The sequence below is a fragment of the Leucoraja erinacea genome, chromosome 37 (genome assembly GCF_028641065.1).
Source record: "Leucoraja erinacea ecotype New England chromosome 37, Leri_hhj_1, whole genome shotgun sequence".
Lineage (NCBI taxonomy): Eukaryota > Metazoa > Chordata > Chondrichthyes > Rajiformes > Rajidae > Leucoraja > Leucoraja erinaceus.
In genome coordinates, this window is record NC_073413.1 from 10,208,390 (window position 1) to 10,223,895 (window position 15,506).

The following is a 15,506-nucleotide window of genomic DNA, read 5'->3' on the forward strand; positions in this document are numbered from 1 at the left end:
GGGTCCACTTGCTGCCCCTCCCCCCTCATTCTCCACATTTTTGTTGTGGGGGGGGGGGGTGTGGTTGGGGGAGGGGGTTCCACTCGCTGACCCTCCCTTTCTTTCCCCCCCATCTTTGTGGGGGTGGGTGGGTCCCCCTCCCCGCTTTTGCAGTGGGGGGGGGGGGGTGGAGCGGGGGGGAGGGGGAGGTGGGTTCCACTGGCTGTTTCCCCCCCCCCCCCCCTTTGTCACAGCGCTAGCGTTTGAAGTTGGACGACTTGACGATGGTGATGACGCTGGTAGTGTTGACCTTGGTGGGCCCGCAGGCCACGGTCCGGGCGAAGGTCTGCAGCGCCTCGTACTTGGAGCGCAGGGCGTCCAGCTCGTTCCGCATGCCGGCGTTCTCGGCCGCCAGCTTCTCCACCTCCCGCTCCAGCTCGGCCTTCTGCCGCTCCAGCTCCTCCCGCTGGGTCACCCGCTTGACCCGGCAGCTGGCGGCGTAGCCCCTGTTCTTCAGCGTGCGCCGCCGCTGCTTCAGGTTGACGATCTCGTCCTTGGTCAGGCCGCGCAGGTGGTGGTTCAGCTCCCGCACCGACATGGTCACCAGCTCCTGGTCCATCAGCGACGGAGAAGTCTCGCCCAGCTCCCTCTTGATCTGCCACACACACACACACACACACAAAGCACAAAGGCCATCATTAGTCAAGTGTATCGAGTATAAGGTCAACACAACACCCTCGCTCCCAAATAGACAATAGACAATAGGTGCAGGAGGAGGCCATTCGGCCCTTCAAGCCATTCAAATAGACAATAGACAATAGGTGCAGGAGGAGGCCATTCGGCCCTTCAAGCCATTCGATAGAGAATAGGTGCAGGAGTAGGCCATTCGGCCCTTCGAGCCAGCACCGCTATTCAATGTGATCAAGCAAAGCAAGAATTTCATTGTCCTATCAGAGAGACATGAGAATAAACTCACATGTGCCTGTGTGCCTCTGTGGAGTTTGCACGTTCTCCCTCTGTGACTGCGCGGGTTTGCTCCCCACATTCCAAAGACGTGCGTTTTTTTGATCAGTTAATTGGCCTCAACAACCTTGGGCTAAATGTGTGGATGATTGGTGGAGAGGCTACTGGCCCACGTGTGGATGGGATTAATGTGGGATTAACATACAGAGTTGATTGATGGTCGGCATGGAACTAAATGGGCCGAAGGGCCTGTCCAGAAACTTACAAAATTCTTAAGGGGTTGGACAGGCTAGATGCAGGAAGATTGTTCCCGATGTTAGGGAAGTCCAGGACAAGGGGTCACAGCTTAAGGATAAGGGGGAAATCCTTTAAAACCGAGATGAGAAGAACTTTTTTCACACAGAGAATGGTGAATCTCTGGAACTCTCTGCCACAGAGGGTAGTTGAGGCCAGTTCATTGGCTATATTTAAGAGGGAGTTAGATGTGGCCCTTGTGGCTAAAGGGGATCAGGGGGTATGGAGAGTAGGCAGGTACGGGATACTGAGTTGGATGATCAGCCATGATCATATTGAATGGCGGTGCAGGCTCGAAGGGCCGAATGGCCTACTCCTGCACCTAATTTCTATGTTTCTATGTTTCCTTAAGCCTAATGGGAATCAGAGTTTTACTGTGCGATGAAAAGTTACTTGAGGTGAAGTCACCAGTTTGTGAAGAGCCTGATCAATGTTAGAATAATGTAAATAAGTGTTGGAGGGTCGGCATGGAACTAAATGGGCCGAAGGGCCTGTTTCCTAAACCGAAGGGATTGGGAGAATTTCTGCACTGTGAGAAGTTGCAGGGGTTGAAGCCACTATTGTGTGGTGGGTCTGCCGTTACCTTCAATGACTTGCTTCCACGACTGGAGCTCATACTGTGGAGAACGTCACCAGAACTCTCTCTCCTGCATCAAAGAAGATGACATCAGGTCAGGTTTTAGGTCTCCAGCAGGCGACAGTGCTCGGGACACGTGTTTGTGACCCCAGCTGATTTTTTAGCTTAGGAAGGAACTGCAGATGCCGGTTCACACCGAAGACAGACACAAAATGCTGGAGTAACTCAGCGGGTCAGGCAGCATCGTCTCTGGAGAGAAGGAATGGGTGACGTTTCGGGTCGAGACCCTTCTTCAGACTGGGTTTGCTCTGCTGCGAGCTAGCATGGGGCCGAATGGCCGCCTGCCATGCAGCGTTAATGAGTAAAAACCCAGCATCAGTCTGAAGAAGGGTCTCGAACCGAAACATCACCCATTTCTTGGGTTTCCTTGGGAATAGGCTTATATTCACTGGAGTTTAGAAGGATGAGGAGGGATCTTATAGAAACATATAAAATTATAAAAGCACTGGACAAGCTAGATGCAGGAAAAATGTTCCCAATGTTGGGCGAGTCCAGAACCAGGGGTCACACAGTCTTAGAATAAAGGGGAGGCCATTTAAGACTGAGGTGAGAAAAAAACGTTTTCACCCAGAGAGTTGTGAATTTGTGGAATTCCCTGCCACAGAGGGCAGTGGAGGCCAAGTCACTGGATGGAGAGAGTTAGATAGAGCTCTAGGGGCTAGTGGAGTCAAGGGATATGGGGTGAAGGCAGGCATGGGTTATTGATAGGGGACGATCAGCCGTGATCACAATGATTGGCGGTGCTGGCTCGAAGGGCCGAATGGCCTCCTCCTGCACCTATTTTCTATGTTTCTATGTTTCTAATTTACAATCTTATTGAAGCCAATTAACCGACAAACCTGCACGTCTTTGGAGTGTGGGAGGAAACCGGAGCACCCGGAGAAAACCCACGCAGGTCACGGGGAGAACGTACAAACTCTGTGCCGACAGCACCCGCGGTCAGGATCGAACCCGGGTCTCTGGCGCTGTGAGGCGGCAGCTCTACCCGCTGCGCCACCGTGCCGCCCGAGACATTCTGGCACAAAGTATAGCGAGGAAAATCTCCAACTGTGTCCAGCCAGCTAGTCCCAAGTCTTGTAAATGGTGATTTAACCAGTTGGACAGAATGACAGTGCTCAGTAAATGAAACCCAGCCTGGTGTGTTTGTCTGAACTGAACCAATTAAGAGTTCCAATACACAGCATCCAGTTCAAAACACAGCGTTAGGACAAACCGTGCAGATTAATCAAAACCAGAGCCCTGCCTTTGATCGGCAGCAGAAGCCCAAGTTTGTTCGCCGTTTGCGCAGGAAGGAACTGCAGTCGCTGGTTTTAAACCGAAGATAAGACACAAAGTGCTGGAGCAACAGCCTGAGAATTAAAGGACGTTCTTTTAGGAAGGAGATGAGGATGAATTTATTTAATCAGAGGGCAGTGAATCTGTGGAACTCATTGCCGCAGAAGGCTGTGGAGGCCACAAGTCAGTGGATATATAATTTTACGGCAGAGATTGATAGATTCTGGATTAGTGTGGGTGTCAGGGGTTATGGGGAGAAGGCAGGAGAATGGGGTTAGGAGGGAGAGATAGATCAGCCGTGATTGAACGGTGGGGTAGACTTGATGGGCCGAATGGCCTAATTCTGCTCCTTCAGAGGGGATGAGAAAGGGGGAAGCGGGGAGGAGGGGGGGAGGTCAAGTGCGTCTCAATAGATGAGGTGCTTGTACAGTTAATAGGCCGGGAAGCATCTTTGCTTGCAGTTTGGAACACGAGGAACATTGTACAAAGCGCTTATTTGACATGTTGATATTTCTTGCCCTGTCTGACTGCCAAAGAACAATCAGGCAATGATCTAACGTGGGCCTCATCCAGGTTCTTGTTGGGATTAGCTAACCCGCTGCAGACCAGACGGCAGAGCAACGAATGGGTTGGGTGGCGGCCAGCTTGTCTTGGATATACTCAACCTTCTATGGTAATCGTCAAACACTCAGCCTTCACACGAGTTTCGGACCAGCTCCCCTCCCCTATTAACCCCCCCCCCTCCGTCCCATCGTACCCCCCCCCCTCCCCACATTCCAACCCCCCTCCAGCCCCCTCCTCCAACCCCCATCCCAAGAGAGATACAAGATACAAGATACATTTAATTGTCATTTGGACCCCTTGAAGTCCAAACGAAATGCCGTTTCTGCAGCCATACATTACAAACACATAGACCCAAGACACAACACAATTTACATAAACATCCATCACATTGCTGTGATGGAAGGCCAAATAAACTTATCTCTCCACTGCGCTCTCTCTCCCCCCCTCCCTCTCCCGCCCCCTCTCTGTCTCTCGCCTGCCCTCCACCCCCTTCTCCCCCTCTCCCCCCCTCCCCCCCTCCCCTCCCCCCCCCCCCCCCCCCTCTCCCTCCCCCCCATCCCTACCATTCCCCCCCAACCCCTCATCCCCCCCCTCTCCCTCCCCAACCCCCCCCTCTCCACCCCCCCCCCACATTCCCACCCCAAGGTAGAAACTAGGAACTGCAGGTGCCGGTAACAGATGCAAAGTGCTGGAGTAACTCAGCGGGGACAGGTAGGTGGCACGTCTGGGGAACATGGACAGGTGATGTTTCATGTGGTGACCTTTCTTCAGAGATAAGGGGCTGTACACCGGGTCTGGCACGGTGGTGCAGCGGGTAGAGTCGCTGCCTCACAGCGCCAGAGACCCGGGTTCGATCCCGACTACGGGCGCTGTCTGTACGGAGTTTGCACGTTCTCCCCGTGACCTGCGTGGGTTTTCCCCGGGTGCTTCGGCTTCCTCCAACACTCCAAACACGTGCAGGTTTGTAGGTGAATTGGCTTTGGTGTACATGTAAAATTGTCCCTGATGTGTGTGGGATCGCGGGTCGGTGCGGACTCGATGGGCCGAAGGTCCTGTTTCCACGCCGTATCTCTGAACTAAACTAAATAAAATCTATTTGTTTGATCAAACAACGGGCAACTCCCAGTTGGAAGTATCTGCTCCACACCTTGTGTTCACCTTCTGAACCCTTGCATATCAGGTAAGCCCTACTTGCCACACCCATGCTTACCCAAGCGCAAAGACAATAAAATGATTCTAGTTCTGGGAAAAGGAACCTGAGCTTTGGAAGGAATTTTAAAACATGGCAGAATCTCCCGGAGGCTATTAAAAATGGAAGCAAGGATTCGCAATCCAGGACCACAAAGCAGAACGCTTGCGATTAATTGATCGGAAACTGCGTGGCTGAAACCCCTTCTTGACCAGTGAATGGACAGCAGGATTGTTTAGAGTTGCGAGTAGGTTGCTGTGGTGATGGTGTCAGGAAGAATTGTGGCTGGGTGGCTTAAGTTCTGATTTGCCTTTCAGGAAGGCATAAAGGTAGCACCACCCTCCCCCCCTTCCCCACCGCCCCCCCCCCCCCCCCCCCACCCTTAATCCCCCCCCCCCCCCCCCCCCCCCCCACCCCCCCCACCCCAACCAAAGACAGTATGTGCAAATTCCTGGCATCTTATAAATCCTCGTGCAATTAGCCAAGTAGTGCAGGACAATAAGACATCTCCACTATGTGTAGGATAGTGCTAGTGTACAAGGTGGTCGCTGGTTGGCACCGACTCAGTTTTATCCCAAGATGGAGAAATAGCCAAAGCAATCACTACTCTTCAAGTGAAAGGTGAAGTGCAGACATTATTTGAGGTCAGGAGAGGGGTCCCGACCTGTGTTGACACCTGTACACTCTGAATTGGGTTCTGTCCCAAAACTTCCCTCCACAGATGCTGCCTAACCCGCTGAGTTCCTCCAGCACTTTGTGCTTTGCTCAAGATTCAATCGCCTGCAGTTCATAGCGTCTCTGGAATGTTAGACCGTACTGTACGTAGGTAATTCTAGTCTCTATTTCAAAGCCACGCGGCCCATCACTGTTTAGATATCATTCTATTAGGCTTTACAGCGCGGAAACAGGCCCTTCGGCCCATCAGTGATCCCCGCATACTAGCACTATCCTACACACACTGGGGACAATTTACAATTACACCAAGCCAATTAACCTACAAACCTGTATGTCTTTGAAAAGATCTGGGATAAAACCCACGCGGGTCAGAGGAGAAAGTATACACTCCGTACAGACAGCACCCGTAGTCGGTCTGGAGAAGGGTTTCGGCCCGAAACGTTGCCTATTTCCTTCGCTCCATAGATGCTGCTGCACCCGCTGAGTTTCTCCAGCACTTTTGTCTACCTTCGAGTGTTAACTGCCGACTGGCCACAGGTGTGGGGAAAGCCTCCCCTTGGTGACACTGGGCAGGGGTATATCTAGAGCCCTGCTGGACACATTGACCAGAGGACTCAGCCCGGATCCATGAAGATGCAAGATCAAAAGGCGCTGAAATACAGACGCAATGTTCTAAAAATAAACTGCACATTCCAAACTGTCACCAGAAAGGAAAGCAGAACAAATTTTTTTTTTTCGAGATTAATACAGGCTCACCCTAAACCACATACCAACGGCAAGATGATTCAGCGGCTCTGCTCCTTAAATAGTGGGGTGGTGGGGGGGGATTACATAGAAACATGGACAATAGGGGCAGGAGTAGGCCATTCGGCCCTTCGAGCCAGCACCGCCAGTCAATTGACAATAGACGCAGGAGTAGGCCATTCGGCACTTCGAGCCAGCACCGCCATACAATAGACAATAGGTGCAGGAGTAGGCCATTCAGCCCTTCGAGCCAGCACCGCCATTCAATAGACAATAGACGCAGGAGTAGGCCATTCGGCCCTTCGAGCCAGCACCGCCATTCAATAGACAATAGACAATAGGGGCAGGAGTAGGCCATTCGGCCCTTCGAGCCAGCACCGCCATTCAATAGACAATAGACAATAGGGGCAGGAGTAGGCCATTCAGCCCTTCGAGCCAGCACCGCCATTCAATTGACAATAGACGCAGGAGTAGGCCATTCGGCCCTTCGAACCAGCACCGCCATTCATTGTGATCATGGCTGATCATCCCCAATCAGTACCCCGTTCCTGCCTTCTCCCCATATCCCCTGACTCCGTTAGCCCCAAGAGCCATATCTAACTCTCTCTTGAAAACATCCAGTGAATCGGCCTCCACTGCCTTCTGAGGCGGAGAATTTCCACAGATTCGCAACTCTGGGAGGAAAACGTTTTTTCATCATCTCAGTCCTAAATGGCCTACCCCTTATTCTTGAACTGTGATCTCCTGTTATCATTGGCTCTGTGTATCCCACTCCCCTCATGATCACCGACACTTCTATTCGAAGATAGTTTCGGGTCGAGGCCCAGTGGCTGCTCTGCAAACCCCAGGGGTCATGCCTACCTCAGTCTGTGGGGGGGAAACTCTGTGACAAACTAACTCCACTGATGTAAGAAGTTTTATGCAGCTAGGTGGCACAGCGGCAGAGTTTAGTTTAGTTTCCCAGTATTAAAATAAAAATGTCACTTTCTTATGAAGCTGACTTTAAGCTAGTCTGAAGAAGGGTCTCGACCCGAAACATCACCCATTCCTTCCATCCAGAGATGCTGCCCGTCCCACTGAGTTTCTCCAGCATTTTGTGTCTATCGAGAATTGAGTTTAGTTTAGTTTAGAGACACAGTGTGGAAACAGGCCTTTCACCCCCACACCGACCAGCGATCCCCGCACATTAACACAACCCCACACACACTAGGGACAATTTACATTTACACCAAGCCAATTAACCTACAAGTCTGAAGCATCAGTCTGAAGAAGGGTTTCGGCCCGAAACGCTGCCTATTTCCTTCGCTCCATAGATGCTGCCTCACCCGCTGAGTTTCTCCAGCATTTTTGTCTACCTTCGATTAACTTACAAACCTGCCCGTCTTTGGAGAGTGGGAGGAAACCGAAGATCTTGGGAGAAAACCCACTCAGGTCACGGGGAGAAGGTACAAACTCCTTACGGTCAGCACCCGTAGTCGGGATCGAACCTGGGTCTCCGGCGCTGTAAGGCGGCAACTCTCCCGCTGCACCACCCTGGCCGCCCTGAGTTGCTGCCTCACAGCGCCAGAGACCCGGGTTCCATCCCGACCACGGGTGGTGCTTGCACAGAGTTTGTACGTTCTCCCCGTCACCTGCGTGGGTTTTCTCCGGGCGCTCCGGTTCCCACCCAAGTCCCAAAGACATGCAGGTTTGTAGGTTTGAATGGCACCTAGTGTGTGTGTGTGTGGGGGGGATAGAACTAGTGTACAGGTGATTGTGGGACGGTCCCGGTGGGCCGAAGGGCCTGTTTCCACGCTGTATCTCCAAACTAAGCCAGACAAGGGGTTAACACAAAGGAAGGGGAGAGAACAAGCAGTTTTAAACCTGGAAGTGGGTTGTAACAAAGGAAAATCACATATAACTACAAATAAATATTCTGACTATGATATTATTGGGGGCCCCCCCTCCTAACATTGAAACTTACAGAATAATGAAAGGCTTGGATAGAGTGGATGTGGAGAGGATGTTTCCACTGGTGGGAGAGTCTAGGACCTCAGAATTAAAGGGCGCTCTTCTTTAGTCACACGGTGGTGAATCTGTGGAACTCATTGCCACAGAAGGCTGTGGAGGCCAAGTCAGTGGATATTGTTCAGGCAGAGATAGATAGATTCCTGATTAGAATGGGTGTCAAGGGTTATGGGGAGAAGGCAGGAGAATGGGGTTAGGAGGCAGAGGTCTGCCATGATTGAATGGCGGAGTGGACTCGATGGGCCGAATGGCCTCATTCTACTTCCATAACCTGCGTGCATCACTGCTAATGGTATCCGTTCAGTGCAGCTAGTGACTTTTCATATTACATACACAGTAGCTGGAACCACACTGTGTTTTAGACAACTGGCATGCTTCCATGTTGTACCCACATCCTTTGAATGGATGTAAAGAAAATCTGGAGATGCAAGCTTTGTGCAAGATAGATAGATGAAGGCACAGAAAGCATAGAAAATAGGTGCAGGAGGAGGCCATTCGGCCCTTCGAGCCAGCACCGCCATTCATTGTGATCATGGCTGATCGTCCCCAATCAATAATAACCAATGGATAGGCATATGGATGAGAAGGGAATGGAGGGTTATGGTATGAGTGCAGGCAGGTGGGACTAAGGGGAAAAAAAAAATTTTGTTCGGCATGGACTTGTAGGGCCGAGATGGCCTGTTTCCGTGCTGTAATTGTTATATGGTTAATAACCCGTGCCTGCCTTCTCCCCATATCCCCTGACTCCACTAGCCCCTAGAGCTCTATCTAACTCTCACAAATCCATCCAGTGACTTGGCCTCCACTGCCCTCTGTGGCAGGGAATTCCACAAATTCACAACTCTCTGGGTGAAAAAGTTTTTTTCTCACCTCAGTCTTAAATGGCCTCCCCTTTATTCTAAGACTGTGTGGCCCCTGGTTCTGCACTCGCCCAACATTGGGAACATTTTTTCCTGCATCTAGCCTGTCCAGTCCTTTTATAATTTTATATGTTTATATGTGGCTTGTCCAAGCATTGTGTTTAACCTGTCTTCCTAAATCAGTGAACCCTTCTTCAGACACCAACTGCTGGAGACACCACTGAGTTACTCCAGCTTTTTGTGTCTATCTTCGGTTTAAACCAGCATCTGCAGTTCCTTCCCACAGGACAACTCCTTGCAGTTTAGTTTAGAGATACAGCACGGAAACAGGCCCTTTAACCTACAAACCTGCAGATCTTTGGAATGTGGGAGGAAAACGATTTGTAGGTTAATTGGCTTCGGTAAGAATTCCAAATTGTCGCTGGTATGTAAGGCAGTGGTAGTGTGCGGGGATCGCTGGTCGGCGCGGACTAATATAGTCATGGAGTCATAGAATGATACAGTGTGCAAAAACAGGCCCTTCGGCCCAACTTGCCCACACCGGCCAACATGTCCCAGCTACACTAGTCCCACCTGGTCCATATTCCCTCCAAACCTGTCCTATCCATGTACCTGTCTAACTGTTTCTTAAACCCGGTGGGCCGAAGGGCCTGTTTCCGCACAGTATCTTTAAACTAAACTAAATGTTCTTCAATTTCAATTTGTGGCCATTGATTCAAACCCAAAGCTTAGATAATGTGTGACCTTCAGGAAGAGACTATTTGAACAGCTCGGAAAATATTCTTTCACAACCTCGATGTTCCAAACTGCTCCTCGTCTGCCGAAATAGTTTTTACTTTGAATTTACCGCACAGCAGTGCTCCAATTGGATTGTTTTCTTTACTTCAGTTTAGTTTAGAGGTACAGCGCGGAAACAGGCCCTTCGGCCCACCGAGTCCGTGCCGACCAGCGATCCCCGCACACTAACACGATCCTACACACACTTTTTACATTTTTTACATTTATACCAAGACGATCAACCTACAAACCCGCACAACTTCGGAGTGTGGGAGGAAACAGAAGATAAACCAAAGTACAAACTCCGTACAGACAGCACCCGTAGTCGGGATCGAACCCGGGTCTCTGGCGCTGTAAGGCAGCAACTCTACCGCTGCGCCACCGTGCTGCCCCATGGATTCTCTGGAGCATCAGAAGCCGTCATTGTGTTAGTTACACTGTCGTCCCGCTAAGTTTCATGGTTTGTATCTACTCGTTGTCACCTTTTCCACCGCCAACAATGGACCCTTGTGGGCTCCACCGTTCCTCGATCCTCGTTTTTTTTTTCAGAAACATAGAGAGTGGTGGGTGCCTGGAATGTGCTTCCGGGGGTGGTGATGGAGGCAGATACGATAGTGGCATTTAAGAGACTTTTTTGGATTGGTACATGGATATGCAGGGAATGGAGGGAGACTCAAAATGCTGGAGTAACTCAGCGGGTCATGGCAGCATCTCTGGAGAAAAGGAAATGGGTGTCAGTCTAAAGAAGGGTCTCGACCCTAAACGTCACCCATTCCTTCTCTCCAGAGGTGCTGCCTGACCCGGCTGCCTGAGTTACTCCAGCTTTTCAGGACAGGCAGCATATCTGGAGAGCAGGAATGGGTGACGTTTCGGGTTGAAACCCTTCTTCTCACGGGGGCTGGAGAGATATGGATCATGCGTTGGCAGGGATTACTTTAGATTAGATAGACACAATATGCTGGAGCCGTCTTGAGACTGAAGCCTCTCGACCCGAAACATCACCTATTCCTTCTCTCCAGAGATGCTGCCTGACCCGCTGAGATACTCCAGCATTTTGTGTCTATCTTCGGTGTAAACCAGCATCTACAGTTCCTTCCTGACAAAGGGATCAGTTCAACTTGACATCACAGGGAGAAAATATAAACTCTGTACAGACAGCACATAGAAACATAGAAATTGGGTGCAGGAGTAGGCCATTCGGCCCTTCGAGCCTGCACCGCCATTCAATATGATCATGGCTGATCATCCAACTCAGTATCCCATCCCTGCCTTCTCTCCATACCCCCTGATCCCTTTAGCCACAAGAGCCACATCTAACTCCCTCTTAAATATAGCCAATGGACTGTGGCCTCAACTACCTTCTGTGGCAGAGAATTCCACAGATTCACCACTCTCTGTGTGAAAAAAAATGTTTCTCATCTCGGTCCAAAAAGACTTCCCCCTTATCCTTAAACTGTGACCCCTTGTTCCCAACATCGGGAACAATCTTCCTGCATCTAGCCTGTCCTTGTAAGTTTGTAAGATCCCCCCTCAATCTTCTAAATTCTAGCGAGTACAAGCCAAGTCTATCCAGTCTTTCTTCATATGAAAATCCTGCCATCCCAGGAATCAGTCTGGTGAACCTTCTCTGTACTCCCTGTATGGCAAGCACCCGTAGTCAGGATTGAACACAGGCCTCGCTGTAGTGTTCTGTTAGGCCAAGCATGTGGGTGTTGATAAATTCACAAGCTCCTTCCTCCACCCAACTTAATCTTATCCCTTTATCCCTTCTGGTCTTATCTTTCTTCACCTTAAAGACATCTTGGTAATGTGCCTCAGCTACTCCCTGTGGTAACAAGCCTTGATGAGCCTACTTTAGAGATGCAGTGTGTAAACAGGCCCTTCGGCCCACCGAACCCGCGCCGACCAGCGATCCCCGCACACTAACACTACCCTACACACACTAGGGACAATTTACATTTACACCAAGCCAATTAACCTACAAACCTGCACGTCTTTGGAGTGTAGGAGGAAACCGAAGATCCCGGAGAAAACCCACGCAGGTCACGGGGAGAACGTGCAAACTCCGTACAGGCAGCACCCGTGGTCAGGATCGAACCCGGGTCTCTGGAGCTGTGAGGACTGTAAAGCAGCAACTCTACCGCTGTGCCACCGTGCTGCCTGACAACTGTTCCATAAAAAGTTCCTTCTGCATTGAATTTTATTTAGTGACCATCACATCTCTTTGGTAAGACTAGTCTTCGATTTCTATCTCCCCTCCTGCCCCAAGAGCTTCAAATGTCTATGTTCAGTGTAGTTTATTGTCACGTGTACCGAGGTACAGTGAAAAGCTTTTGATACGTGCTATCCAGTCAGCGGAAAGACAATACATGATTACAATCGAGCTGTCCACAGTGTACAGATACATGATCAAGGGAATAACATGATTGACATGTAGTACAAGGCAGAGTCCAGTAAAGTCCGATCAAAGATAGTCCGAGGCTGTCCGATGAGGTAGATAGTAGTTCAGCACTGCTCTCTGGTTGTGGGTGGGATGGTTCAGTTGCCTGATAACAGCCGGGAAGAAACTGTCCCTGAATCAGGAGGTGTGCGTTTTCACACTTCTGTACCTTTGACATGGATCGGACAGGTTTGGAGGGATGTGGACCAAATGGTGGCAGGTGCGACTAGTGTAGATGGGACATGTTGACCGGTGCGGGCAAGTTGTTTAACAAGTTGATTAATAAGCGTGCCAGGAGTTATGGGGAGAAGGCAGGAGAGTGGGGTTGAGAGGGAATGATAGATTAGCCATGATTGGATGGCGCAGTAGACTTGATGGGCTGAATGGCCTAATTATGCCCCTGGAGCTCATGAACATATGGCCCCCTTCTTTCCCATATCCTCTGATGTCTAAGGTGTTTACAAAGTAAATCTATCGTTGCCTTTCAAATTCTTCCAACTAATATCTTGGATGTTACATGAATCTGCAAACACATCTCAGAGCTGTGACTCTCATTCCTCACTTAGATCCTTCTCTCCAATGAGTGCAAGTATGAATCTAATGAGAATGAGAAGGTAAATGAGAATGGGACCATGGGGTTACTGCCTCACAGCGCCAGAGGCCCGGGTTCGATCCTGACTACGGGTGCTGCCTGTACGGAGTTTGTACCTTCTCCCCGTGACCGGCGTGGGTTTTCTCCGGGTGCTCCAGTTTCCTCCCACACTCCAAAGACATGCAGGTTTCTAAGTTAGTTGGCTTGGTGCAATTGTAAACTGTCCCTAGTGTGTGTAGGATAGTGCTACTGTACAGGGTGATCGCAGGTCAGCGTGGACACGATGGGCCGAAGGGCCTGTTTCCGCACCGTATCTCTAAAGTCTAAAGGAAAGAAAGTGCTGAGTAGCCGGAATGGCTACAATTCTCTTGTGTCAGCATTATAAACATTGGTGTCAGTAAGAAGGAACTGCAGATGCTGGTTTACCAAGGATAAAACTTAAAGTGCTGGAGTAACTCAGCATCCGCTGAGAACATAGGTGGGTGAGGTTTTGGGTTGGGACCCTTCTTCAGGGTGACAGTGGTGAGTGGGGACAAGTGACTCTCAGTCTGAAGGGTCTTGACCCATTCCTTCTCTCCAGAGATGCTGCCTGTCCCGCTGAGTTACTCCAGCATTTAGTGTCTACCTTCGGTGTAAACCAGCACCTGCACTTTCTTCCTGCCCATTGCCGTGTGTTGCCTTAGATCATCTTTTACCCTTTTAAAACAGAACAATTCATACAGTGATGCACATTTTTTTTTAAAAAGCTCGCCAATCTTCATGCCAAGCGCCCCTAAAGCTGAAACCCAGCTGCTTTAGCAGAAGCCGTCATATCCGATGCCAACTGTCCCAACTCTTAATAAAAATGTAATCCAGAAAACACCTCACCACTTCCATCCAAAAATGACTAGGCACCAAATAACCTCAGCCTGTGAAATGGATTCCAGATAGCTGCTGAACCACACAGTTAAATACTAAACAGATGCTCGAGTCAATCGAGCAGAATTCTTATATAAAAAAAAAACCTTACACATGCTTCAGCTAATTCACAGAGAGAGCTTCAGAGCGCTTTCGCTTTCCACGATTCCCTAACATCTAATTTTAAACTGCTCACGTTGAACTCTTCCTGTCTAATCCCCCTCTTGGTGAGTTTAAGCCAGCCAGTTTCCATTTTATTTCTATCTTGCCTACCTGTGGAATGTCGCCAAACTCCCGGGGCCTGGTTTTGTTGTCGTCAACTAACTGGTTCTTTTTAAGGTGAAATTTTCTCGCACTCACTCTCCCCTTCCTTATCCCTCCACCCTGGCCGGGTTCAGATTGGGGTGGGAGGGAGGGAGGGAGGGGAAAAGCCTTCAGGAAACAGCGAATCGCTTGTGTGTTTTTCTTTTTTTTCTCTCTTTTTACAAAGAAATCCTCCCCTCCCCTCGCCCAGAGAAAAAGATAGGTTGAAAACAGAATGAAGAGAAAGGGCTAGGCGATTACAAAAAAAAAAGGAATTGGACCGAAAACAGTTTCTCGTTAAACATTAAACGCTTTAGACCCTGAAGTCGACCTTAAAAGTGTACACTCACGGTGATTCAGCAGCCAAGTCATCAACAACACGGCGGCGCTGTCAAAATCTATTCAGAGGAAAAAGAGGAATCGCCGGGCCCCTCTCGTTAAACATTCTCGTTAAACATTCAGGGTGGCTTTAGACCCACCCTGAAGATGGACCTTAAACGTGCACGCTTCTCTGACGATCAATCTAGCAACAGTGGGACTGTCAAACAAAAAATAAAACCCCCCCAATCTGTTTAAAGGAAAGAGATTTTTACAGATTTCATTACAGATGCTAAACGGTGGAGTTGGGGGGGGATTCTGGTGGCTACTCACTGTTTTCCAGAGTCGCTGTGCAAGTTGTGCTGTGTTTCAGCCTCCCCTTTGTATGAAAACAAGTCAGTTCCTGGAATCCCGGGTCAGGTGATACACACACACACACACAAACACACACACACACACGCAGATGCCTTTCATTCATAAAAAAAACACACCGCGCGTCACTGGCTCGCATGCCCATACATGGTAATGGGATGACGTCAGTCGATCCGGTCAAAGGGATGATGTAATGCTTTGGGGGAACCCATCTTTGTGCGGGGCAGTCTCTCCCAACCACTGCAGCTGAGGGGCAAAAGTGTGATGCCCCTCTTACAGGCAAGAGCAAAGATACTAGATGGTCTTTGCTCAAGAGTGTGTTCTCAGATAGAACAGTGAAACTCTTACTTGCCGCAGCACAACAGAATGTGTAAACATAGTACATAGTACAGAAACGGCATTTCGTTTGGACCTCCAGGGGTCCAAATGACAAATAAATTGATTCTGATTCTGATTCTGATGGACAACAGGTGCAGGAGAGACCTCTTCCGCCCCTGCAACAGACTGTTCCAGCCGCTACGGTCAGGCAAACGCCTCCGTTGCCATGCAATGAGAACGGAGAGGTTGAGAAGGAGTTTCTTCCCAGAGGCAATTCGGACTGTAAACGCCTATCTCACCAG

At 49.8% G+C, this 15,506-nt stretch overlaps 2 protein-coding genes across 3 annotated transcripts in view; one reads left to right on the forward strand and one right to left on the reverse strand.

Moving 5' to 3' along the window:
• LOC129713715 (cytochrome P450 3A29-like) overlaps window positions 1–15,506 on the forward strand; it is a 116,445-nt gene that overhangs the window by 1,494 nt on the left and 99,445 nt on the right. The gene's annotated exons all lie outside the window — the stretch shown is intronic.
• LOC129713943 (transcription factor MafK-like) lies at window positions 161–14,958 on the reverse strand. Of its 2 annotated transcripts, XM_055663357.1 has the most exons (3): window positions 14,848–14,958; window positions 1,820–1,883; window positions 161–634 (listed from the first exon to the last, which is right to left on the reverse strand). In XM_055663357.1, the coding sequence occupies exons 2-3, from the start codon at window positions 1,850–1,852 to the stop codon at window positions 236–238; spliced, it is 432 nt and encodes a 143-aa protein (XP_055519332.1). In that variant the 5' UTR covers window positions 1,853–1,883; window positions 14,848–14,958; the 3' UTR covers window positions 161–235. The 2 variants fall into 2 exon arrangements, with proteins under 2 accessions (XP_055519332.1, XP_055519333.1); XM_055663358.1 differs by lacking the exon at window positions 1,820–1,883 and having other exon boundaries at window positions 14,848–14,957.

Coding starts and splice junctions, on each gene's coding strand:
- LOC129713943 (XM_055663357.1), bottom strand. CDS start 1,852: ATGAGCTCCAGTCGTGGAAGCAAGTCATTGAAG. Junction 635..1,819: donor GTGGAAGCAAGTCATTGAAG/GTAACGGCAGAC, acceptor TGTGTGTGGCAG/ATCAAGAGGGAGCTGGGCGA.